The sequence below is a fragment of the Lepisma saccharinum genome, chromosome 25 (assembly GCF_977018435.1).
Source record: "Lepisma saccharinum chromosome 25, izLepSacc3.1, whole genome shotgun sequence".
In the NCBI taxonomy this organism is placed as follows: Eukaryota; Metazoa; Arthropoda; class Insecta; order Zygentoma; family Lepismatidae; genus Lepisma; species Lepisma saccharinum.
This window is the reverse complement of record NC_139253.1, coordinates 44,891,013-44,915,866: the sequence shown is the minus strand read 5'-3', so window position 1 is coordinate 44,915,866 and position 24,854 is coordinate 44,891,013. Positions and strand designations below refer to the sequence as shown.

Here is a 24,854-nt window from a genome sequence, read left to right as displayed (position 1 = left end):
TAATGGACATTTCTGAATTACCCGGCAGAAATATGGTATATGGAGCGATTACTTTTTAATAATGGATGCACATACTAAAAACTATCCACAAGTGCTGATTTAAAATTCCAACAACAGGAACCTGTGAGAAACAACAATGGTGATTGATAAAATTTGGAAGTAACAGTGATGCAACAATGGGCAAAATGCCTTTTCTGTGCAGACATTACAATGATTTGCTAGCAGTCAGACATAGTTCTTTTTGTGCTTGAAGAGTACCTAATTATTGAAGCTTGTTGTTTTAAAAATGCATACCATTTTTATCTTGTGAAGTGTGTAGCATGTGTGTTACAATAGCCGACATGCAAATAAACTTTAAATGAAAAAGTTGAAAACATCAATGTCTACAAGAAAGAGAAACTTTAGATATATTTTGCAAAATTGTATCTAACAGTCAATATTACATTAGACGTACATTAGAAATGAATATGGAAAACTCACATGTATGCTTAATTTGGTTCATTAAACTTAGAAGAAATTCAAAATATTTAAGTACATAAACTTTTTGTTGCACAAATTGAATTTTTATAGCATTGTAAATTTATTTCCAAATATCAGACACTTCCCAATAATTAACAATTTTTTATGTTCCTGGTTGGTGTCTGTTAGAGAGAAGTTCCGCTGTATTAAGAATGAGTTTGAGGTTTTTTTAGGTTTTGTTTAAGTCCACTTTATGTACCAATAGGCTAATTGGAACTGGGCCTACAGTTCAAATTGGGATCATTCAGAACATCATCGAACATAAGACACCTAGGTTACAAGGCAACGAAGTTACCACTATGCCATTTTGGCATACAGGAAGAATGAGTAAAATGTGAATTACTCATTACTTAGCCTCACCTTAGTCAGTCCAGTTCAGCTTGATCAGGACTGGACCTAATGTTTACGGTGAGATCAGAACCACTGTGTAATGTACCTCCACCAGGGACTGATCCTCGGTCCCACTGATTACAGGTAGGGTGACCATAATATTTTGACCCCAAAATGGGACATCCCAAGGAGATCAGTTTAACCCCACCCTTTCCTGAAAAATCTGTTAGGCCTAATCATAAAATTGTTTTTATTAATGTCTTATTATTATTTATTAAAGGATGGATCACATAAATGATACATCATGAACAATAAATGAAAAATGATCTCCCATTGTCAAAAGATATTAATTATTATAATCTTACATAGAGTTTCCCAGCCCTTTCTGATCAACCTTTGACGTTAGTCCTATTGAAGTTGAGTAATGTCAGATGTATTTAGCAGAAGAACCAATCTTCTTGAGAGCAGCTCTATTCCTCGTCAATTGTTTATAAATCTCCGAAAACCTTACCACACATGTCACACACACAACTCTAGATTTTAATTTGAGTTTGTGTCAAGATGCGGGAAATTTAAATTATTTTTGCAATTCCGTAAAGAAACTGCATGCTTACTCACTGCTCTACAAATATCGGAATGTACACAAAAACATATTTTTTAGAATGAAATGTGTCTCACATTTAGATTGGTTTTCAAGATAATTCCTAGACCTTTAACCAGGACAAATAGTAGCTTTTTAATAATTTGGACAGGATGAACGGGACACACTCTGAAACGAGATTGTCTTGGTCAAAACGGGACGTATGGTCACCCTAATTACAGGGCACGATTGGAAGCTACTATGATATTGTGGAGAATGAGAAAACAATGAAGAAAATATACTGGGTTAGGTACATGTTCCTCTCTTAACCTACAAAATTTACACATACAGAACATATAATATTCATGTGGCAATGAATAGGGTAAATTTCTCGTATCGGACAAACGGCTGAAATTTGCTAGTTCATTTAATTTGAATATTCGTACTTACGTATTCTGCATTGAGGAACATTGCTGAAGGTGGCATTTCGCTTATTTCACGGAAATAAGCTCTATTTGTGACATATCGAGTAAGTTTTCTTCGTTTCCTTTTGCCTTCGGTAACAGCAAAATGGCGGTCACAGTTTCACTACCGTACTCGGCATGCAGTGTTTCCACCCCACTGCATCCAAAAATACCTACGTAGCCCCACAAACCATTGACGCATAGCCCCACGAACCATTTCCGGTAAGGTTAGGTTAGGTAGGGTCACGTATAGGTTACAATAGTTAAAAATTGGTTTCGAAAAAATATGCGTAACCCCACACACCATTCTCGCATAGCCCCATGAACCATTGATGCATAGCCCCACGAACCATTGACACATAGCCCCACACACCATTTGCGGAAACGTACCTTCTTCAGTTACAAAAACACGTGTTTGGAAACACTGACCGGGATTACGTCATCACACACAGGCTACATCCAGCTGGAAGTAAATGGATGCAAGAGCTTTCGTGCATCGGTCACACATTTATATCGAAAAATAGATGATTTACCGGCAAAATTCAATGAACGATGCAAGAAAACACTTCCCCGAACTTCCACAAGTATAAATAAACTGCATTCGGTAAGTAATTTCTCCTGTAAATTTGAAAAAATCAGTTTGTCCGATACGAGAAATTTACCATGAATAAAAGAGAATTTACATACTTGAGTTCTTGAGCAATTGCAGCAATCTGTTCAACTCTGTCCTGGTGGGCAGCAAGATCACTCTCGAAAGCTTCGTGCTTCTTCTTGAGAGCCTTAAGGTCATTAAGCTTACATTGGCGGAAATCTTGGCTTCTCAGCATTTCCTCCTTGCCACGTGTCCAATCTTCATGGATATCGGCCTTGTGTTTGAACTTCTGAGCCAAATGTTCTAGACGTTCTAACCTGTAAAAGATACATGGAATTGCTGTACCAAATTAAATGTCATAGTTACAGATGTGACTAGTATTGCATCAGTATGTACACAACTGGAGACAACACAATATTGTGACCTAGAGCTGGGAGATTAATTGACACTATCTGCATCAGCTGATATAGGCAGATCAGTGCATCAGCAAAATTGCTGATAATTTCATGAATCTGATGTTTGCCAAACAAAATTCTCTGGCTTTACAGGTATTTTCAAATAACTTTCCACATCATTTTATAATGCTACTAATATGTTGAGACTTACAACTTTGCATGAATCAAAAGAATGAAGTTTATTCAATATTGTTGAAAATAATTGAAGAAAAATAAAATCTAAAAATATTTTTACATGAAATACCTACAATCAAGAAGTTTGTTCTAAAATACAATTCAACTGTGTTATTCCAGTCTCTAATCTTGGACAGATAAACCTTGGTTTGTTTTTAAAAATTCCTGATCTTTCCAAGTAATTTCCTAGACATTTCAAGGATTTCTATGTCAATGGGATTAATCCCGACATTCAAGGATATGTATAAATAACTTGTAATTGATGCAAAATTCTCACTTTGTTATTAATTTTATGTTTGTAAAGATATACAATTACCCTGGTTTTGTAAAATTAATTTGAAAGTACAAATCCAAATTTGCATATTCTCTTTAAAAAAAAATGAATAAAACATACTGCAGTTACCTGGTTATGTAGAAGGTAATCAAATCATTCAGGATATATTTGCAAATTTTGCGTCTGTGCTATATCAGTTAAAACTATCACCCTAACCTGCAATACGTTATTATTATTTCCATTGTTAATGTCAACAAAGTTTGATTTTACTATCTTTATAGCTCTTCACTGCAAGACTTGTAACAGAAATTATATCTATGATCTTTACTTTTCTAAAAAAACATTGATAAACTCTTTTTGGAGGACCGTCAACATGCAGTTATACTAACCTCATCATCTCAGAGAGCAGCCATTCTTCAAATGCTTTTTCTGCCACTTCAAGACCCTTCCAGGAATTAGCAATATCCTTGAAAAGAAATTTTTAATTTACCAATGTACATAAAATATAAGAAACCTGTTCTAAAGTAATTAAAATTGTGGTTCCACCAGAGATTGAAGCTCGGTTCTTGGTATTCTGTGCTAATCAAGCTCTGGTGAGATCAGTCTCAGTAAACTTAACATATCACTTTTCACCATGTGTATTCATCAGTTAATAAATTCAGTCATTAATTTATTGAATCATTGTAGTACCAGTAATATCATGCAACATGTTAAAGTTATATTGCACTAGATTATGAAAATGGCATTACAAATTCATACATGAAAATTGAATGGTAGAGTAAAAACATTTGACTGACCATCTTGAACATTTGAATAGATGCGTGCAAAGGTAAAATACAAGTTTGAATAGTACAAATATTGAAATTAGATCTTCTCATCAGTTGTCCTATTTTTGATGATGATGATTAGAAGAATCCAATTACTCTAAAAGGAATCTATATTTCATTGTCCTATTTCTTTTGTATTTGTGCTGTTTTAGACTATTACTATTAATTTCAGCTTTTTGGAGTTAATGACAATTTGTACCCAGTATATTACTGCACAGATGACAAGAAAATTAAAGTACACTAACAGTTGAGAACTTGCTTACAAAAATATCCCTTACAACTGAACAATGGATAATTGAAAAATATTACATTTAAAGTTGATTAACTGATGGAATTAGGTCATTTGGCATTGCTTTTCTGCCACTTATGGCTAATTGTGACAACGACGATAAGTGATGATATAATTAAACCAATGAAGGGACACTCACAAAGAACACCTATGCCCAGGCTGGGATTTGAACACAGAACCCCTGGTGTCATAGTAGGCTGTGCTAATCACTCCACCACGGAGGTTGGCTATGAAATTTAAAGTCCAGATGAGTGATTCAAGGTATAAAACCATGACTCATGGTAGAATATGAGATTTTTTTTAAAGTGTTGAAGAGGAAAATATTTCATTACTATGTAGAAAAGAACATTATCATACCTTCTTGGCAACAATGACAAGGAAGGTGATGTTGACACTTTTCTTGTGCAAGTGAAATGTATATGAGGTGGTATCAAAAAGTTTCGAGACTAGCTCTGTTTACAAGAAAGTACTTTATTTAGCTAAGTTTACACATGATCACCTTCAAAATAGTCACCTTGTACAGCAATACAGCGCTCCCAGCGTTTCTGCCACTGCTGGAATGCATCCTGGAAGTCTTCTTTTCGAAGCGTATCAAGCATCTTCTGCGATTCGCGCTGGATCTCCGCAATGGTGTCAAAACGGCGACCTTTGAGCTGGATCTTCAGCTTCGGGAAGATGGCGAAGTCCGCAGGAGCCAAATCTGGCAAGTAGGGTGGGTGCGGAAGTGCGATCATCTTGTTTTTGGTGAGAAACTCACGTGTGAGGAGAGCGCGGTGACAGGGTGCATTGTCGTCGTGGATCAGCCAGTTTTTCAGGCGCCACAGATCCGGTCGCTTTCGCCGAATGTCCTCCCTCAGATGCCTTAAAACCTGGCAGTAGAACTCGCTATTGATGGTCTGGCCTCTGGGGACGAATTCGTGATGCACAATGCTGCGAATGTCGAAAAAGACGATTAGCATGCACTTGGTCGAGCTGCGGACCTGCCTCGCCTTTTTCGGTCATGGAAATGATGGACTCTTCCACTGTAAAGACTGTTGCTTTGTCTCAGGGTCGTACCCATACACCCAAGTTTCATCACCAGTAATGATCCTCGACATGAAGGATGGGTCATCCACGGCATGCTGGCGGAGTTCTTGGCAGACTTGGACGTGGTGTTCCTTCTGTTCCTGGGTCTGCATCCTGGGGATGAACTTGGCAGCAACATGGTGCATGTTCAAATCACACGTGAGGATTGCCTGCACTGTTCCGTATGACACACAGAACAATGGTAGCAATGTTGTGGATTGTTCTCAGACGATCCTCATGCACAAGTTGCCGAATGGTTTCGACATTTTTGGGCGTTGTGCTCGTTGAAGGTCGTCCTGATCTTTCGTCGTCTTCCAGTGATGTTCTTCCACTCTTGAAGCGTGCGTGCCACTCAAAACACCTTGCACGACTCACTGCAGCATCGCCGTACACTTGCCGAATCATGTCAAGCGTCTCTGTGGCAGATTTGCCCAGTTTCACACAGAATTTGACGTTCGCTCGTTGTTCTAACTTTCTGTCCATGATGAAATCGCAGATGTGGTAACGCACATGGTCAGAAGAGCAGCAGATGCACAGCTCACAATGTACACAGGACGATGTCTCTTGGCACACTGACTTATGAAGGTTGGTGCTCCCTGTGTCTGTGTGCTGCCATCTGTTGACATGTTACAGAACTAGTCTTGAAACTTTTTGATACCACCTCGTCTGCTGAAGGGGCACTCTTTCAAGGTTTCCAAAAAATAACAAGTTGTTGACAAACTCAGAAAAATGAAACATCAAAATAGGAAGACAATGAGATCATTTAACAGTTGTAACACCAAATAACAATCCGAACCTATTTCTACAATGGTATTGTATTAACTGTACTAGACTAATTTCCCTCATGTTGATGAGAATTCCCAACACTTACATTACTGCAAAATTCTAATCCGTGTTGAGACAAGTAAATGGAATTTATTACAAATTAAGCAATACTTACAGAAACCATTTTTCCTTCGGTGGGCATGTAAGCAGGTCTGTTGGACAGACGAAGCTTGGTTTGCAGCGTGTTGAAATTGGTCTCCAATTTTGCCTTCTGCTCAACACGTGGGGGTTTGTGTTTGCGACGGTATGTTCGGTATTCCTCCAGCTTCTTCTGAACTCCAGCCAATGAGTTGTCAGTTTGCCTGCTTTCCAACCAGGGCATGGTTCGTCGAATCCATTCCAGCAACTGTCAATTTAAATAGAACATTAACAGCTATTTCTTCTTCTGAACATTCATATTCATCAAATAGACATCAATAATACTATGTGTATTTTACAATTAATCATCTAAATGGTTCAATTTTTGATATATCATATTTACAAGTTTGTTCTGATGCATGTATGAAGTATTTGTAAATTAGAAAGAAAATAAGAAAGTTTCTAGTTTGAGAAGATCATCCCCTATAATTTTAATTTCAAATTTTATCTAGCTCACTTATAAGCCTTTTTTTTTTTAAATATATACAGGGTGACTGAAAAATCTCTCCCTTTTCTCCAGATGCATGTAACACAAAAGATCATGTATTATATTTGTTTTTGTGTGTAGTATTTCATGTTAGGGTTACACAAAACAGTAGCATATGCTATTTAGGGGGCCAAGTGATTAATAGCAGAACAATTACCTGTCTATGAGAGCTCAGAAATTATCCACATTAAGAGGTGTAACACCGAGTGATACAAGTCCAGAGTTGGTGGAGAACGACATATTGATAACATGAGGCACTCACATCCAATCAAAATAAATTTAAAACTTGCTGGAAATTAATGGCCACACATAAAGTTAGATGCAGAAGTGTGCTGTCCAGGACAATTACCATGCGAAACATTGATTTGCTTTTCTTTTATATTTTACAGATTTACATAACAAAGAATTAGCTTTCATATTCTTCAATTTGTTTTTACCTTGTACTTATACCATTTCCTGGATTCCTTCCAAAACTACAAACAGCTTTTCAATCAGCCTGTATGTATAAATATGTTCTTCTACAATATATGAAAATCACTGAACCAACTGCTAACACACAATATTACACTAGAAGAAATAAATATTTTACTCTTGTAATGAAATATGGTTTTTATTAATGCAGGAAATAATAAAAATAAAAATAAACTTACATCACTGGCCAATCGTTCGTATTCTTCCATCAGTCTTTCATTCTCTTGATTCACCTTCAACACTTTGCAGATTCTGTTGGCTGCTGTTTCAGCCTGAAAGAGAATTTTAATTAAAAAAATGTCAGAAAATTTCACAAACAAGAGTCCTGTAATAAATGAAAATTCTAAGTAAAGAAGCTTTATTATTATTAATAAGCAGAAGTTGTATTATAAATAATGCAGGCAAACTTTGTTTAACAATTGAAGCATGCTTAAAAGATATAAAAAATTAGTTCCTACATCACTCTCTTTTATAGATAATAGAGCAACAATTACTCCATGACATTTTCTCTAGATCTAATACTAGGGCCTCCCAGATGGTGCAGTGGTGACATTGTCGTCTTGCAATCAAGGGATCCCGGGTTCGATACCTGGTGGAGGCACATTGCACATTGGTTCGGATCCATCCTGATTGGCCTATCTGTGCATAAAGAGGACTTAAAACATCAAGTCAAAGATCTAATACTAGTGACTTATTATTCAGACTGTGAGTTTTTCCATTGGATCAATACAGGCACCCATAAAAATAGTGATAAACGCTGACAATGTCAAGAGGGGATGGAAGCAAATATAATTTGGTAAATAAATGGCTCTTTTAGCCAAAATATATTTTTCTTATGGTATTTGGAGATATATTTAATGCAAATGTCCCAAGAAAATATCTCCGCCACCTCCCACTCATTTTTAACTGACATTGTTACTCATGATGACATTAACAAGAGGCAGAAACATGTAGAGCTCATATTTGAAATCCCAGTCATAATAGGAAATCTTACAGAAATTTTATTAGAGTTTAAAAAGAAGAATGTGAAAACACACAACTCCCAAATGAAATTACACAATATCTCACCCATAGTGTCTAGCAATTATGAGTATACACTCCCACCTATACACCCAACATTGCCCCAAGCAACATCCAAACTTGAAGCAGCATCGATATGGACAAATCTTCATGGATGGCAATGCTGTTGATGCATGGTTTTATAAGCAGGAGAAAAGCTTATTTCAACAGGACATAGAAGCTTTGGACCAGCAGAGGACAAAGTGTATTGAAAGGGCAGGTGACTATGTTAAAAAATTAACATCTTTACGTTTCTGTGATATTTTGTTTTCTTGGTAAGTATTAGAGCTATCTGAACGCCACTCGTAATTGTTATAAATACAATTTACAAATTGTGTTTTATTTAACTGTATCATAATACATAATTAATAGTCTTTTTTATGCACTTTTCCTGTTTGTATTCTAATACAAATCATATTCAATAGAAGGGCAGAATGTTATAAAAAAGTAATAATTTTGAAAATTTTATGAAAATGATACTGTACAAAAATTTATATGAATAAATTTTCACTTGAAATTAGTAGTATTAAATTATGAATAAAGTTCAAGAAATATAAGATTGCATAATAAAGATAACAGCCAAAATTCCATTTTCTCTCCTTTTGTAAGGCTGAAAATTAGATCAAGGACATGGACTCTCAATCTGCTAATTTATAAATGTCTTACAGAATCTTCTATATAAAATAGATATTGCTGCAAATACTATGAGTTATGAAAATATTTTTTTCTAAAAGTATTTATTTTGCATGTTTGACTATCACCAGTCCACGAAATTTTAAAATTGAACATACTAGTATGCTTCACAAAAATCAAACATTTTTTTTAATTAGCCAAATAAAATAACTTTGGTAGTAATATCAGTAATGTTATAAGTTCTTTATTTTTATTTCACTAATGATAATTTTCTTACTTTAATTCAATCTTACAGAAAACTTGAAAATATGGATGTAGATATAACATTACATTCATAATAATCAAGTTACAGTAATCATATTAAAATATTATTTATTTTGAATGTAATGTAAACAGCTGTTAAGTGCACGTACCCACCTTTTGGGCACCAGAGAAACAGTGATAGTACGAAGACACATATGTCATTATGGCTCTTTCATCTGGCATGGCAGTATTGACCAAATCTGAAAAGCAACACATGCAAATACACACTTAGGTTAGCAGGATTTTCAAAACACATTTTTAAAAACAGGGAAACATTCAGTCAGTTGTTAGTTAACACACAAGAACTAAAAGACAAGTTTGCAGGAGTAAAATTTGCAACAATGCCTCATTCGCAAATGCTGGATTGCTGAAAAAATTAAATGTTATCGTATTTTAATTAAAATTTGCTAGAAACTGCCATCAGCATCTCATGCTAGCTTGATTAGTTTGGCTGTTCAAAAATAAAATAAAAATAAAGGCAATGTGGGTGATAATTATTATTATAAAAGCAGCAAAATGTAAGTATGGAGAATTACAGTACATCCTTCTCAATATAAACATGAACATGCTCAATTATTACCAATAATATTTCTAGCACAAAATAATTGGATGGGAAAATAAATTGTATTACAGCTTTTTAATGGAATAAGTGGGCAACATTATATTGTGTACGTCTATTTACAGTACATAAAATGTACATACAATATATGGTAAATCAAGTATAACTAACTAACTCTCTAGCCTTCTTGAACCCGAAGTTCATGGCTGCAGCAACAAAGGCCTTCCATCTTTCCCTATCCTGAGAAAGATCTATATACTCTTTTCCATCCCTACCAATTTCCTTTAGGTCCATCTCAACATTATCCCTCCATCTTCATCTTGGTCTTCCTACTGGTCTATTACCATCAGGTTTCCCAACAAGAATCTTGTAAACTCTTCCTTCCGCTCCCATTTGTGCCACATGGCCTGCGCACCTGTCTTCTTGATTTAATCATTCTAATAATATCTGGATATGAATAAAATTATGTACTTCTAAATTATGTAACCTTCTCCACTCACCTGTCTCCTCATCCCTTTTAAGCCCAAATATTTTCCTAAGGATCTTATTTTCAAATACTCTCAATGTATGTTCCTCTTTCAATGTAAGGGATCAAGTTTCGCATCCATATAATATTACACACAAAATTACTGTTTTGTATATTTTAACTTTTAGTTTCTTAGATATTAAACGAGAGAAAAATAACATGCATTTCCTGAATTAAGCCTGCTTTTTATTTGCTCTTTCATATCATTTTCATTTGTTAGTATTACTCCTAAGTACTTGAATTTGGAAACTGGTTCAAATGAGTTGTTATCAATAATTAGATTTTGATTATTACCTAACACTTGCTTTCGGCCTGTAAGCATATATTTAGTTTTCTCTTTGCTAACTTCCAAACCTATCTCTTTAGCTAATTTGAAAAATATTTTAGCATTATTCATATTGTATTTAGCCAGTAAGTCTACATCATCTGCATATGCTAACAGCAGAGTCATGCCGTTTAATTTTAGTCCTTCGTTAGTTTCTTTTACCTTCCTAACAGCGTATTCTAAGGCAAAATTAAAGAGCAATGGAGATAATGCATCTCCTTGTGTTAACCCATCATGAATTGTAAATTTGTCAGACATATTGATATCCACACCAAATTTAATTTCAAGTATGTAGTACAGAATAGTAAATATTTATTTCATGAAGGTTGAAGCAGAGAATATAAATTCTAAATGTCTTGCTATTGAAAAAAGTTATAATATTAACACATGTTGCATTGCCAATTATTCCTAATTCTTGTTTAAATAATACAGTTTGTATAAATTGTTCACTGCACAAAAAAACATTACAGAGTTGGGGGTTGTTCTTATATACTGTGAATACTAACAATTAAGTATTGAACAACACTCTTTGATATCATTATACAGAAATGTAGTGTTTATGTTGCAAGTTGCAGTGACATCTATGAGATGTGGCATTAATTAACAGCATGCAACATAAATATGGAATGTACTGTAATCTACATTACTTGGGTACAAGGTTTTAAAACACAACATAAGGGGTTAAGAATCAAACACTCTGGCATCTTCAGTTATTTCAATCTGTTACCTGCTGGGCACCCTGGAACGCGTGGTAGTAGCATGACACATAGGTCATGATGGCACGCTCATCAGGCTTGGGAGTGTTAATCAGATCTGGAATTGCAAGTTATCTTTTACTCTTAATTCCTAATGTAACATCATCAGTTGCACTTAGTTCTGTGCAAATAATTTGCAAAATAAATTTCTTTGCATAAAGGTGTAAGTAAGATAATAATAGTTACAGTTCAGCACTTAAATTTCCTCATACAAAATGAAAGTCAATTTTCTGTCTAAATTATATGTAGATAAATGTATAAACTCTTATTAAAAGTTGCTTGTTTAATTTATTTTACTTTCAAGCAAAAGTTTAGTATTAAAGAAATTCATTTTGAACCCTAATTTCCTCACATATCAATACACTTGATAACAGAGAAAGAATAATGGTCCTTTCTCAAAAGGTTGCAGTAATTTAATATACACTGACACCTGTAAAATAACATACTGTAATTCTTCCTTGTTAGAGAATTTTCTGTGCCGTATGCTGTAGAAAAGTATAAACAAAATAACTCCATGAAGGCAAAAGGTATTTTCATTTATTGAATGAAGTGGTACTTAGTAACAGCATTAAGAGAATATAATAAAATATGGTTAACTCTTGATTATTGTCATTAGTTTCCTGAGAATCACTATTCACAGCATGAATGTTATGCAATGCAATGTCTTTCACATTATCATTTACAACAGTACTAAAATTTCTAGTTCCGAGACTTCACATAACTTGGTACGCTTAATAAACCACTGGAGTATAACTGTGATGATGATGATAATACCAACAATAATACCTTTGTTGTATTCAAAAAGTTTTCCAATATTTTGACATATAAGTGTAGTGAAACAATTTTTATCATACTACACATAAGCACATTCCCAAAACCAATATGCTGTGTGATCCGTACATAATCATTGTCTACAAAAAAAAAATATATAAAAATTTACAGCATGCACAAAAAATTTCAATAAAAACTATTAATAATTAATAGCAATAATAAAAATTCTGTACTTCTCCAAGCTCAAAATTTAGTAGCTTAAATGTTTTGATGCAAAACATTTTATTACAAGAAAAAATTCAAATGAATAGAATAAGTATTCTACTGTGCCACTTTACTTGAAATTGTTCTGTCAGATTTTCTAGTTACTTCACAATACTTGAGGTGTAATTACATTAAAAATCAAAAAACTTACCATCTGGATCCAACATTCGGGGGATGTCCAGATACTTCTCTGCCACATCGAAAGCAGTGTTGAGATTTTCAAGAGGATTGTCCTATCAAAAAAGAATATAGCATTGTGATAAATCTTCAGGAGAAGGTTAAGATTTATGCTTACAGTACACACAGCATACTATGATTTTCTCTTAACTGACAATGAATATTACATTTATTTACTCTAAGTTTCCCGCAAGGATGTAAACAACAGCATGAACAAAGTATGTTGTTCCAACATTGCAAAATTGATGAGTATGTATGTGCATTTTTTATTATTAGCTGCACAAATCAATTTTCTGCACTAAATTAATTCACCTATTAATTTTTACTGCTAGGGTTCTTCAAATTGGAACCTTCCATGCCATGTTTGGGCATTAGAATATCAACTTCAAAAGGTAAAATACCCAACTATCAGACAACGTGACATTAAGTAGCAGTTATGAGCAATATGTCGTTCGACAAGCAGCAAGTCAGGCACTGCATGCTTCTTTCATATCAACTGAAGTAAAATGGCGCTGAGGTGAAGGAAATGATTTAATTTGCCTTGGGTGATGATGCCATATCATATAGCACCAGCAAGAAGCAGTTTCAGTGATTCCGAGAGGGGAATTTTAATCCAGAAGATGAACAGCATCCTGGTCATCAAAAGAAAGTGGAGGATGAAGAATTAATTGGAGCACGTGTTGAACAAAAATCAATGTCAACTAATTCGTTTCAATAATGAAACTGAGAGGAAAAGACCATTTATCGGCAATAGGATCAGGCAGGTGATATTGCTCCCATATAACACCAGGCTGCAACATAGCGAAAGGAACTAAGAACATGTGGCTTATTGCCCTGACCTGTCCCCTTCAGACTACCACCCATTCCTGTCCCTGCAGCATCGCCTAGTGGATTCCCACTTCAGGAACTTCAAGAGGTGGAAAATGTCACTGTTGAGTTTATATACTCTAAACAGCCATCCTTCTATCACCAGGGGATTTATCAGCTGCCCAAAATCTGGCAAAAGTGTATAAGTTCCAATGGAGATTACTTTGCCAATCAAAATGCAATACTATTTTTCATGAATAAGGATTTTTTTCTTTAAAAAAGGCAGAGATTAATTTGTACACCTAAGATATCTATCACTTTCTTATAAATTGAATTGGCACAATAATTAAAAAATACAGAAGTCTGTTCTGTGATCTCAGATATATACGTATATACCGGGTGTCCACAATTTATCTTTACAAACTTTAAATCGAAATTAATAAGTAATGGAACGAGGCATCTCAGTTCTGTTGCCTTCATTTAAAAGAGAAACTCTCAATTTTTTTAAATTTTTTTTACTGTTTTTTCAGGTACATTGAGTAAGTGGTGAAGTCACATTTCCACATAATGACTACTACACAGGAGAAGGCACAGTGTGTTTCATGGTTCATAGTGACAAGATCTGATACACAAGTCCAACGAAATTTCAGGACTAAGTATGGCAGAGAACCACCATCAAGACCAACAATCCAAGAATGGCACAGAAAGTTCATGCAAACTGGTCGTGTCCTGCATCAAAAGGGAGCTGGATGACCAAGCACAAGTGAAGAAGATGTTGAACGTTTTTGTGAAGCTTTTGTACATAGCCCAACAAAATCTGTTCGTACCGTAACCAGGCAGTTAAACATTCCACGTTCAACCGTACACAAAGTGCTGCATAAGCATTTGCGACTGTATGCTTACAAAGTGCAGCTACTGCAGGCCATCAAGCTACAAGACACGTCCGAACGCAAAGAGTTTGTTCTTCAAATGCTACGCCGGATTGATAAAGAAGATGGATTTCTTAATCATGTTGTGTTGAGCGATGAGTCCACATTTCATGTTTAAGGCTTATTGAATATGAATAACTGTCTAAATTTGGGGGTCTGAAAAGCCTCACGAGGTTTGAGAAATCGACCGCCATAGCCCAAAGGTTAATGTGTGGTGTGGTCTTATGCACAATCACATCATTGGCCCCTTTTTCTTCACTGAACAAACTGTTAACTTCAATTGTTACCTGGATATGCTGGACCAATTTGTTTTCTCACAACTGGAGAATCTCCAGCCAGATATATATTTTTTTTAACAGGATGTTGCACAACCTCACTGGGCTCTGGAGGTACGCAGGTCCTTAGATGAACATTTTCCTGGTCGATGGATTGGGAGAATGGCCCAATTACTTGGCCACCAAGATCACCCAAAATGACCCCTTTGGATTTATTTTTATGGGGTTATGTTAAGGATATTGTGTACCGAACGCCAGTTCCCAATACTCAAGTTCTACGACAAAGGATTACTGCAGCCATCGTAACAGTTACTGAGGAGGTACTAGAGCGGACATGGCAGGAAATCAAGTATCGCCTTGATATCCTACGGGCAACAAGGAGGGCACACACAGAGATGCATTGATGTGGTAAAAAAAAACTTTGAGAGCTTTTCTTTCAAATGAAGGAAACAGAACTGAGATACCTCGTTCCATTATTTAGTTATGTAGATTTGAAGTTGTAAAGATAAATTGTGGGCAACCAGTATATTCATCAAAACAGAATTCCATACTGTGAAGTATACATACCTTAGACAGCTTGTGGTAGTCAATGAGGTCAGGACGGTGTCTATGGATCAAAGCACAGAAGGCCAGACCATCCTTGAAACTGGAAGTAAAAAAGATTAAGTAATGAAAATGTGGAAACTACCAGTATTACATTGTCTATTATACAATTGTACAAGTTTTGTACCTAGCAACATAGCAAACTTAGCTCCACTGAATAGCCAACATAAAGTTGCCCTCTTTCATGCAAATAGGCACAAGTACGGCAACCTTTTATCTGGCTATACAATTCCTATTCAAAATGCTTGGGCCATTTAAACAACTGGAACTTTTTTCCTATTTATGATTTCATGTATTTTTATAAAAAAAGTACAACTTATCTTTATGTATTTCAACTTGTACAGGGTGGCTACAAACAAGCAGAAATGAAATTCCCTGACTTTTCCAGGTTTTCCAGGACAAAATTTACATTTTTCCCTGACAATCAGTAGCGTACGCAGGATTTCATCAAGGGGGGTGTTATTTCGAAAACTTTCTACAAATTCACATTACCATTGTTTTATTATACTTTAATTAATTAATAATAATAAATTAATTAATAATTCTTATAATTAATTAATTAATTTAATTACTACTAATGCAGCTGCTATTTATGAAAGAAATAGAACAAAATTACATTTCTTTTGTTTCTTTGTTACAAAATAATTGTCTAGTCAACAGTTATTTGTATGTGATATGTCAGACATTTTAAGTGTAAAGAAAATCCATAAAAAGAAAGCAAATATATTAAATTTATTGAAATAATCGAAATATGAAACTCATTCAAGGAGCCACGCTGGTCTAGTCTGACAACTTCGTGGGATATCCGGGTTCGATTCCCGGAATTGGTTGGAATTTATCCAGCCTTGTCTCCGCATCCAGCCTCATAGCAATGGGGGTACCTGAAAGCAACCCTGGGGGATGAAGGCTGCTGGAGCATGGTGCTGATCACATCATCTGCAAAAAATAGTCGAGATCGAGAATCTTTGGGGCACACCACTACGTGTGCCTTCATGGCACGGGGGAATTTACATTACCTTTACCTATGGAACTCGCCCAGCATGATGATGAAGCGCGAGAATACATGTTGCTAAATTCCACTGAGTCTATGTTTTCGTTGAAAAGTAAGTTTATAGACATTCCAACACATTTATCACTTCTAGGTGATTCACAAAGCACTTCTTCAACATTATTTAATGATGTGGATGTAGACTCAGCATCACTTGAGAGTTCACAAGGGGATGTGATATCAGTACCAGGAAGAACGTTTGCAATAAGGTCGGCACACTGCGACGAAGCAAGGAATTTTCACAATTAATTCTCGCGAGAGTCACTGCGCGACTTTTTGCAAAAAAAATTGCAAAATTGAACTTTGCAGCCGTTTAGATTGTGTTTGGAAAGTTGTGTTTTTCTTCATGCTGCATGGGAATAATAATTCAAATTATTATTATTATTATTATTATTATTATTATTATTATTACTGTCGCAGATCTTTGACTGTGATAAATTATCCATTTTTAATTTTTTTCTACAGCATTTTCCATAATATTTCAAAAGCTCAAGGAGGGGGGAGGGTTTAAACCCGGTAACCCCCCCCTTGCATACGCCACTGCTGACAATTACAAAGTAAACTAAATCGATCTTTTTGCAAATAGAAATAATAAACTCACACAGATCCACGTATGGTTTTGTTAAGTACCAATATTATCTTCTATGAAATTAACAATTTCTCTATTCTCTATGATCTGAATTCAAACTGCAAAATAGTGAATTTGGAAAATTATTACAATTCACAAGCTAGGGAACGATTACGGAATTTTTCATACGCAGTAAGTTTAAAATAAAATACTTGATTATTTTTAAAGTTACGACTAAATGAGATAAGAGTGAAGAGCGATTGATTAAGAAATACAATTTGTAATTTATCAGTCTCCTTTGCTATACATTCTCTGTATTATATGTTGATATTTCCACTGAGATTTGGAACCCTCTGCTTGCAAGAACCATGAGTGCGGACTCATTTTTCAATGCACAAAGCTACTTCTCTCTTCTCTGTAAAGCAAACAACTTAACTCTTGCATATAAGTGAAACAATTGAATCGAACAAAATAAAGTGTCATATTTCCTTACATTAATTATCAATGGGATTTTTGCTTCAGTACAATATATCCAAGTGAAGTACTGTGAAACACACAATATGCAGTTATACCATTAATACTGACGAAAAGGGTATGTAGGTATTAGAAATTGAACGCAAGGAATTTATAGAATTGCATTGTATAGGTACGTGATTTAGCTAACCACACATTAAAACAGGAACACTCTAATAAAAAGGGTTCTGAAAGTTTATATACGAGGGGCATCCTGAAAAAAACTCCTCCAAAGGTGCCTATACGCAGCACTAGTGGTAGGAGAGCTACACACACACATGCAGGCAGGAAGAAGTAGCATGTAGCTGTAATCTGGTACAGTTGCAATGCAGCCACTTTAGGACAGTTCTGGGTTAAAGATTGCAGCTTTCATACAGTCTCCCACCGACTGCGATGTAGCCTACATTGCACGTTCAGAATTTGGCACAGAGCCACCAGCAATCGTGTGAGGTGTGCAGACCGGACGTCGTGGGTGATAGTATGATCAGACGATGGTGCAGACAATTCACGGAAGGCCAATCGAATGTGTACAACCCCATACAGCTGAGTACCCACGGGTTCTTTGCATCACTTCGGGTGAGAGATCTTGGACAACTCCCTGTACAGCCCTGGCCTTGAATGTACCGACTTTCATCTCTTTGTTTAACTGAAGAGGTTTCTGGCAGGGCAAGGATTTGACAGCTACACTGCGGTAGAGATAGTTCCAGGCTTTGCTGTCAGACACATATACCATGGGCATACAAAATTTAGTGCCATGCTACGACAAATGCCAGAACAACAGTGGTGATTATGCCGAAAATTAGGTTAGGACTCACTGTTACTAATGCAATAAATTACAACTGATATTCTTGCTTTATTTATGCCTAATCGGTAGGGAACTTGATATTTTGTTATTTTTTTAAAATTGGTGTATTTTCTTATTTTTTATTTTTTACTAGAAGGTGTTATTTTCCCCAAAATTCACATTTTCATTTTAGCCCATTTTCTGGCAAATATCTGAAATTATACCTTCATGGTGTTTTTAAACTACTGTTTCAAAGTAAGTCAAATGGCTTACGCCTCTTCGTGAGAGTTTGATATCTTGAAAGTTATTTCGGGAAAGTTATTTTCCATACCCCTTTTTTAATTTTAAGGTAAGGATTTTAGATAATGGAATTTTCCCCATATATACTGAAGGGTGCATAATGACCTTAAGTGGCGACGCACCCAAAAAATTAAAATCAATCAATCTCACGTGACAGATACAGATATATTATGGCACCAAAAATTGGCATTATCTTTTTTTGACTTGTTAAGTTTAAAAAATTGTGGGAAATACATGATTTAATGTGGCTGTCGGAATTATTCCATGTACATATAACTCTATAGTTTACTCTTGAGTAAAATGTTGGAAACTTTGCATGTTCTATGTACACAAACATGGTCTAGAAAAGACAAGAATGTTGAATTTCATTGAATTTTTCGTTGATTTAGGACATTTCTTTAAAAAAAATCGCTAAAAATGCCAACAATTCGCATTTTATGCCAAATTAACATTATTTCCAACGGGCGAAAAATGTGTCCAGACATCATCACTCCACATTCCTAAACATAACTTCGCAGGAATTACCATTTTTCGAAAAAAAAATCAATGTCCCTACTAATTGGAAATTACTTTCTGGCCACCCCTCGTATAAATCAGTAGATGGAAAGTGAAAATTTAGCAGGGCTGGCAGAGAAAAGTCAATTCTTGAAGAAAGTGATTTGCTTTTATGATTGAATGATTCGAGTAAATATGATATTAAAATATTTACGTATCTATTATTAGTATTTTATTTCATAATATTGGACATTAACCTTATTCAGTGAGAGATTAATGACCATCTCTCATGAGTTTAAACAGACAGGAATTTACAGTACTGCAGTAAATTTGAGGTTGGGAGCATGCACTTGCCAATTTTTATAACGTTCACTAATGCAGATTTATGTTTCACTTTTTCGTGATAGTATTCAATATATATTCCATTTGGTTGGATTCTTCTTGATATCTAAGAATAGTGCAATGTCATTGTAAACGTATGCTAACTTGTGCGAAACCAGTAATACGTCAGGATGATGAAAGAAAACCTTCGTAAGCACTGCTACATTAAATAAGGCGAAGTGAGCCAGAAGAGTAATAAACTTCCAGCAGCATATTTGCAGTCTAAAGCTCTTCTTGTTTACGCATTCGATTTTTGTTGGATGTTGCAGTCCATGCAATTTCTGTCGCATGTTGTAGTGAGATACTTTGTCGGGTGGCGATATTCGAGTAAAATCGTATGTATCAATGGAATCTATTTGTTTCCATGTTCCTTCCGTTTGCCCAACAAAATGCCTTACTACGACGTCCGACAACTATCGGACGGCGCCACCCGCTCTTATCCCCTCCATCTGTTGACAAGTCCCCTTACTACTCCCATATGGACAAAAAAAAAAATGATAATTCAATGCATTTTCCACGTAATATTTAGAGGCTTAACATTTACTCCCCCGATGATACCATATGGTACTAGGGACGTTCAATATATAAGTTTCCCTGTGCTATAAAATATTGTTTGTATAAAGCAATGCCATTAAAAAGAAGCACATGGTTGACAAGAGCCATTCTTCGTCTACAAGGAACAACAATCAATTCGCTATCAGACGTGAAGGTGCATGCGCTCAAGGGCGAAAAGTAAATGCTTGTTCGGAAAACGCGGGCTCGCGTCATAAGGAGTTCAGAAGCATGGATGCTAAGAGCGTTCTGCTTATTGACTTTTTGGAACGAGGAAGAATAATTAATGCTGACCGTTATTGTCAACCATTGGATAAACTGAAAAACGCAATTCGACAAAAGCGACCAGTCTCCTGTCAGCTGGTGTCATTCTTCTTGACGATGACACTCGCCCCCACTCAGCAGTGCAAACACAACACAAAATTGAAGAATTGGGGTGGGAACGGCTGCCCCACCCTCCATACAGGCCCGATTTAGCGCCGAGTGATTTCCATCTTTTTCCGGTGTTAAAGTCTGAATTGCAAGGTTACCGTTTCGAAACAGATGAAGAAGTGAAGCGGAATGTGAGAATAGTGCTCAATAGCCAGAGCCCTGATTTTCTTGCAAAGGGTATGGACAAATTGGTGCAACGGTGGGACAAATGCCTGAATCTCTATGGGGATTATGTGGAGAAGTGAGGAAGGATCCTCCTACACATGTATGTATGTATAGTTTTCTCATGTATCTTAAAAATATTTTTTTTTACAGCATAGGGAAACTTATATATTGAACGACCCACGTATCATGGTGCTGATTACGAAATGAATGTGCTTTTTGGACCTTCATACTCTTATGTTTGGGTGGAAACTCTGACACGGGTCTGGAGCAAGCCTGGGAAATTCATATTGATGACCAACCTCCCCCCTCTCTGCAACATATCCATGCCACATTTCCGAACAGAGTTTCACATTTTGGCTCATTATTCAACTTGTATGGCACCCGGCACCCAGGAACATGAAACATGTTTCAATCTCTTTGGAAACGTCAATTCTTTGAAGAGAATACTAAGGTTTGCGCCTTCTTCCCAAAATAGCGGCAGAAGAGGGGGCAAACTCCAGATTTTGTTTCTTTTTTCATCGAAATTCGGTGGTCGCGCCCCAAACCCCCCTTCCTCGGTTCGGCATTCTGAATTATACACGGTTGCATGCTATGATGATTTAGCTGCAAAACAAAACTTATCCGAAGTAGATTGCTCCTATAGTGCCCGAGTTATAACAATTTTACTCCAAAAATGCAAATTACCTATTTTTTGTAAAAAAAAATATTAAAAAATCACATTTTGGCTTATTATTCATCTTGTATGGCACCCAAGAACATGAAACATGTTACGTTCTCTTCAGAAATGTCCATTCTTTGAAAAGAACACTTAAGTTCGCGCCTTCTTCCCAAATAGCAAGGAAGAGGGGGCAAACTCCAGATTCTTATGGTTTCTTCATTGAAATAAGGGGGCTGCGCCCCAAACCCCCTTTCCTCGGTTCAGCGTTCTAAATTGTACACGGTTGCATGCTCTGATGTTTTAGCTGCAAATTAAAACTTATCCGAAGTAGACTGCTCGCATAGTGCACGAGTTATAACAATTTTCTGAGCAATATGCAAATTACCTATTTTTAGTAAAAAAAAAAAAACAGTGTTTCACATTTTGGCTTATGGCACCCAAGATCATGAAACATGTTTCATTCTCTTTGGAAACGTCCATTCTTTGAAGAGAATACTAAGGTTTGCGCCTTATCCCCAAAATAGCGGGAGAAGAGGAGGCAAACTACAGATTTTTATGTTTTTTTCATTGAAATTCGGGGGTCGGGCTCCCCCAAACCCCCTTCCTCGGTCAGGCGTTCTGAATTGTACACGGTTGTATGCTGTGATGTTCTATCTGAAAAACAAAACTTATCTGAAGTAGATTGCTCCCATAGTGCCCGAGTTATAACAATTTACCTCTAAAAATTCAAATTACATATTTTTCGAAAAAAAAATCACATTCTGGCTTATTATTCAACTTGTATGGCACCCAAGAACATGAAACATGTTTCATTCTCTTAAGAAATGTCCATTCTTTGAAAAAAATACTAAAGTTCGCGCCTTCTTCCCAAAATAGTGGGAGAAGAGGGGGCAAACTTCAGATTTTTGTTTTTTCTATTGAAATTCGGGGGTCGCGCCCCCGAAACTCCCTTCCTCGGTCCGGCGTTCTGAATTGTACACGGTTGCATGCTATGATGTTTCAACTGCAAAACAAAACTTATCCGAAGTAGATTGCTCCCATAGTGCCAGAGTTATAACAATTTTCCTCCAAAAATGCAAATTACATATTTTCCGTAAAAAAAAAAAAATCACATTTTGGCTTATTATTCAACTTGTATGGCACCCAAGAACATGAAACATGTTTCATTCTCTTGAGAAGTGTCTATTATTTGAAAAGAATACTAAATTTCGTGCCTTCTCCCCAAAATAGTGGGAGAAGAGGGGTGAAACTTGAGATTTTTGTTTTTTCTATTGAAATTCTGGGGTCGCGCCTCCCAAACCCCCTTCCTCGGTCCGGCGTTCTGAATTGTACACGGTTGCATGCGCTGATGTTTCAGCTGCAAATTAAAACTTATCCGAAGTAGATTGCTCCCACAGTCCCCGAGTTATAACAATTTTCTGTTCCCATGCAGAGTTACATAACAATATCTTTAAATTAAAAAAAAAGTCAATGAAGACGAAATTCCCTGACATTTCCCTGACTATTTTTGACACCTCAAATTCCCTGACTTTTCCCGGTTTTCCAGGTCTGTCGCCACCCTGTTGTATTATATAAATAAGCGTGTTGCAATGTTGCAAAATAACTTTCTGTATGATTTTTTTACTAACTTTGAAGTACATGTGTACATCTTTTAAAATTTGAACTGTGTAATTGATTTGTAGTATATAATTGTACTGACATTCTCACGTATCACTTTTTCATCATGTACACCAATAAATTGTGAATTATTTTATAATATATAATAGTACGATGGGCGTATCATAATGATTTACAATTTACAACCCCACCTTGGCATTGGCTCCAATACCATGAGCCAGAGACAAAAGTCCAATCAATGCAATGGAAGCATCAGAAATTCTGGACAGCATCCTCAGCTTGCAAGCACATGGCCACAATCTCTTGGGACACTGAGAGCATCATCCCCATCGAATGGTTCGAACCAGGGATCTCCATTAACAGCACAGTATATGTGGCAACTCTCGGCAGATTACATTGTGCCTTTAAAAAGATGTGACCAGGGAAGTGGGCGAAAGGTGTGCTTTTGCGACATGATAACACATGTCCGGATACCAATCTGGAAAAAACTGGCACCAAGATGTCAAGATGGGGTTCCAGGTGCTGCCACACACACACCATACTCCCCTAACTATCGCCTGTGAATTTCTACGGTACTCACACCCTCTTTCCAAAAGAACCACATCGTCCAGCGCTGTCCTTCTATGTTGTCCCTGCACACACTAACAGTGGTGCAGGAGATGCACCATGGCTCACATGGATTGGCCCGTTTTTGTCCACTGCTGATATGAGGTGACAGACCAAAGTACTAGTTTCCTGTGACTGCCATGACAAGTCCAATGGCCAACCATGGGGTGCTTGGCATTTGAAATTGTAAATCATTATGATACACCCCTCGTATATATTGTAAACTTTTTAAGAATATTTCAATTCTGACTCAATGTTTTGAAATTGATTCTGCTTGTCAGTCAAAATCAGATAATTTTCACTTAAAGTTACAATAATTTAATTTGACCAACAGCTTTCACAAAGTTACAATGATAAAAATAGTTCATTTTGATCTCTACAATTTCTACATTTCTTTGTATTGATGATTCTCCACAAATTCTCCTTCTTAATATTGCATTGATTAATTTGGCAATTATTGTGCATTATTTAGCACTTGTAACAATATTGTATAACCACTTGCACTAATTAAAATGTCTGCTTACCTCAAATGGAAGTTCTGGACATTGACATTCTTGTATGGAGCCGTTTTCCTCTGGCACCACAGCAACAGACCTTCTTTTGCTGTCATCTCCTCAACAGAAATATCTTGGATGGCAAATCTCAAGATAATAGTCCAAATCATACCAAGAGTCATTTTCAGATTCCCATCAACAATTTCTGAAAGGAATTCAAAGGTTAAATTATAGACTTTGTTTACTACTTTTGATATGAAATTGTATCTCTGAATAATATTCTAATTGTCAAAAATAGCTCAAAACAACTTTTAAGACATAGTATCATAAAGTTTGGTACTTACATCTATAAAGAGGGGGGAACATGAAGTTGGCATTTTCGCCTTACCATAATTAAAACAGTGATTTGCAAAATTACTTGAGAAGCATAAATTACTAAATATTTATTATTTTTTCTGTGTTGAATGATATCATTTTCAATCAAAAATTACATTTTGCATCAGTGGGGTGGAGGTTCTGATAACCACGACCATTGGTCCAACTGCAGTTTTTACGAGGGAAAGGTTGGTTTTACGTGGGTTGGCAAATTGAAGTTGGCCTCACGTTGGGCCAACGGTTGTTGCCAATGCTTGGCCAACCATGGAAAAGTGAGTCAAAATCAATTTTAAAAACTTCTTTCTCCTGTTAAGACACATTTCAAGAGTATGCTGTAAATTCTGGAGTGTAAAATAAGTGACATGTAACAGTGTTTCTTTTAGAATATTT

The 24,854-nt window shown here is 36.0% G+C and overlaps 1 protein-coding gene across 3 annotated transcripts in view; it reads right to left on the bottom strand.

The window, feature by feature from the left end:
* Positions 1-24,854, bottom strand: part of Actn (alpha actinin) — a 173,701-nt gene that overhangs the window by 23,252 nt on the left and 125,595 nt on the right. Inside the window, exons 3-12 of one of the 3 annotated variants that reach the window (XM_083111723.1) lie at positions 24,120-24,294; positions 15,441-15,519; positions 12,837-12,918; positions 11,623-11,708; positions 10,541-10,544; positions 9,600-9,685; positions 7,670-7,762; positions 6,510-6,740; positions 3,778-3,854; positions 2,581-2,802 (exon numbers count right to left, since the gene is read on the bottom strand). In XM_083111723.1, coding sequence (XP_082967849.1) covers positions 2,581-2,802; positions 3,778-3,854; positions 6,510-6,740; positions 7,670-7,762; positions 9,600-9,685; positions 10,541-10,544; positions 11,623-11,708; positions 12,837-12,918; positions 15,441-15,519; positions 24,120-24,294 — 1,135 coding nt within the window. The remainder of the gene's footprint in view (positions 1-2,580; positions 2,803-3,777; positions 3,855-6,509; positions 6,741-7,669; positions 7,763-9,599; positions 9,686-10,540; positions 10,545-11,622; positions 11,709-12,836; positions 12,919-15,440; positions 15,520-24,119; positions 24,295-24,854) is intronic. The other 2 variants (XM_083111720.1, XM_083111721.1) reach the window with 2 other exon arrangements.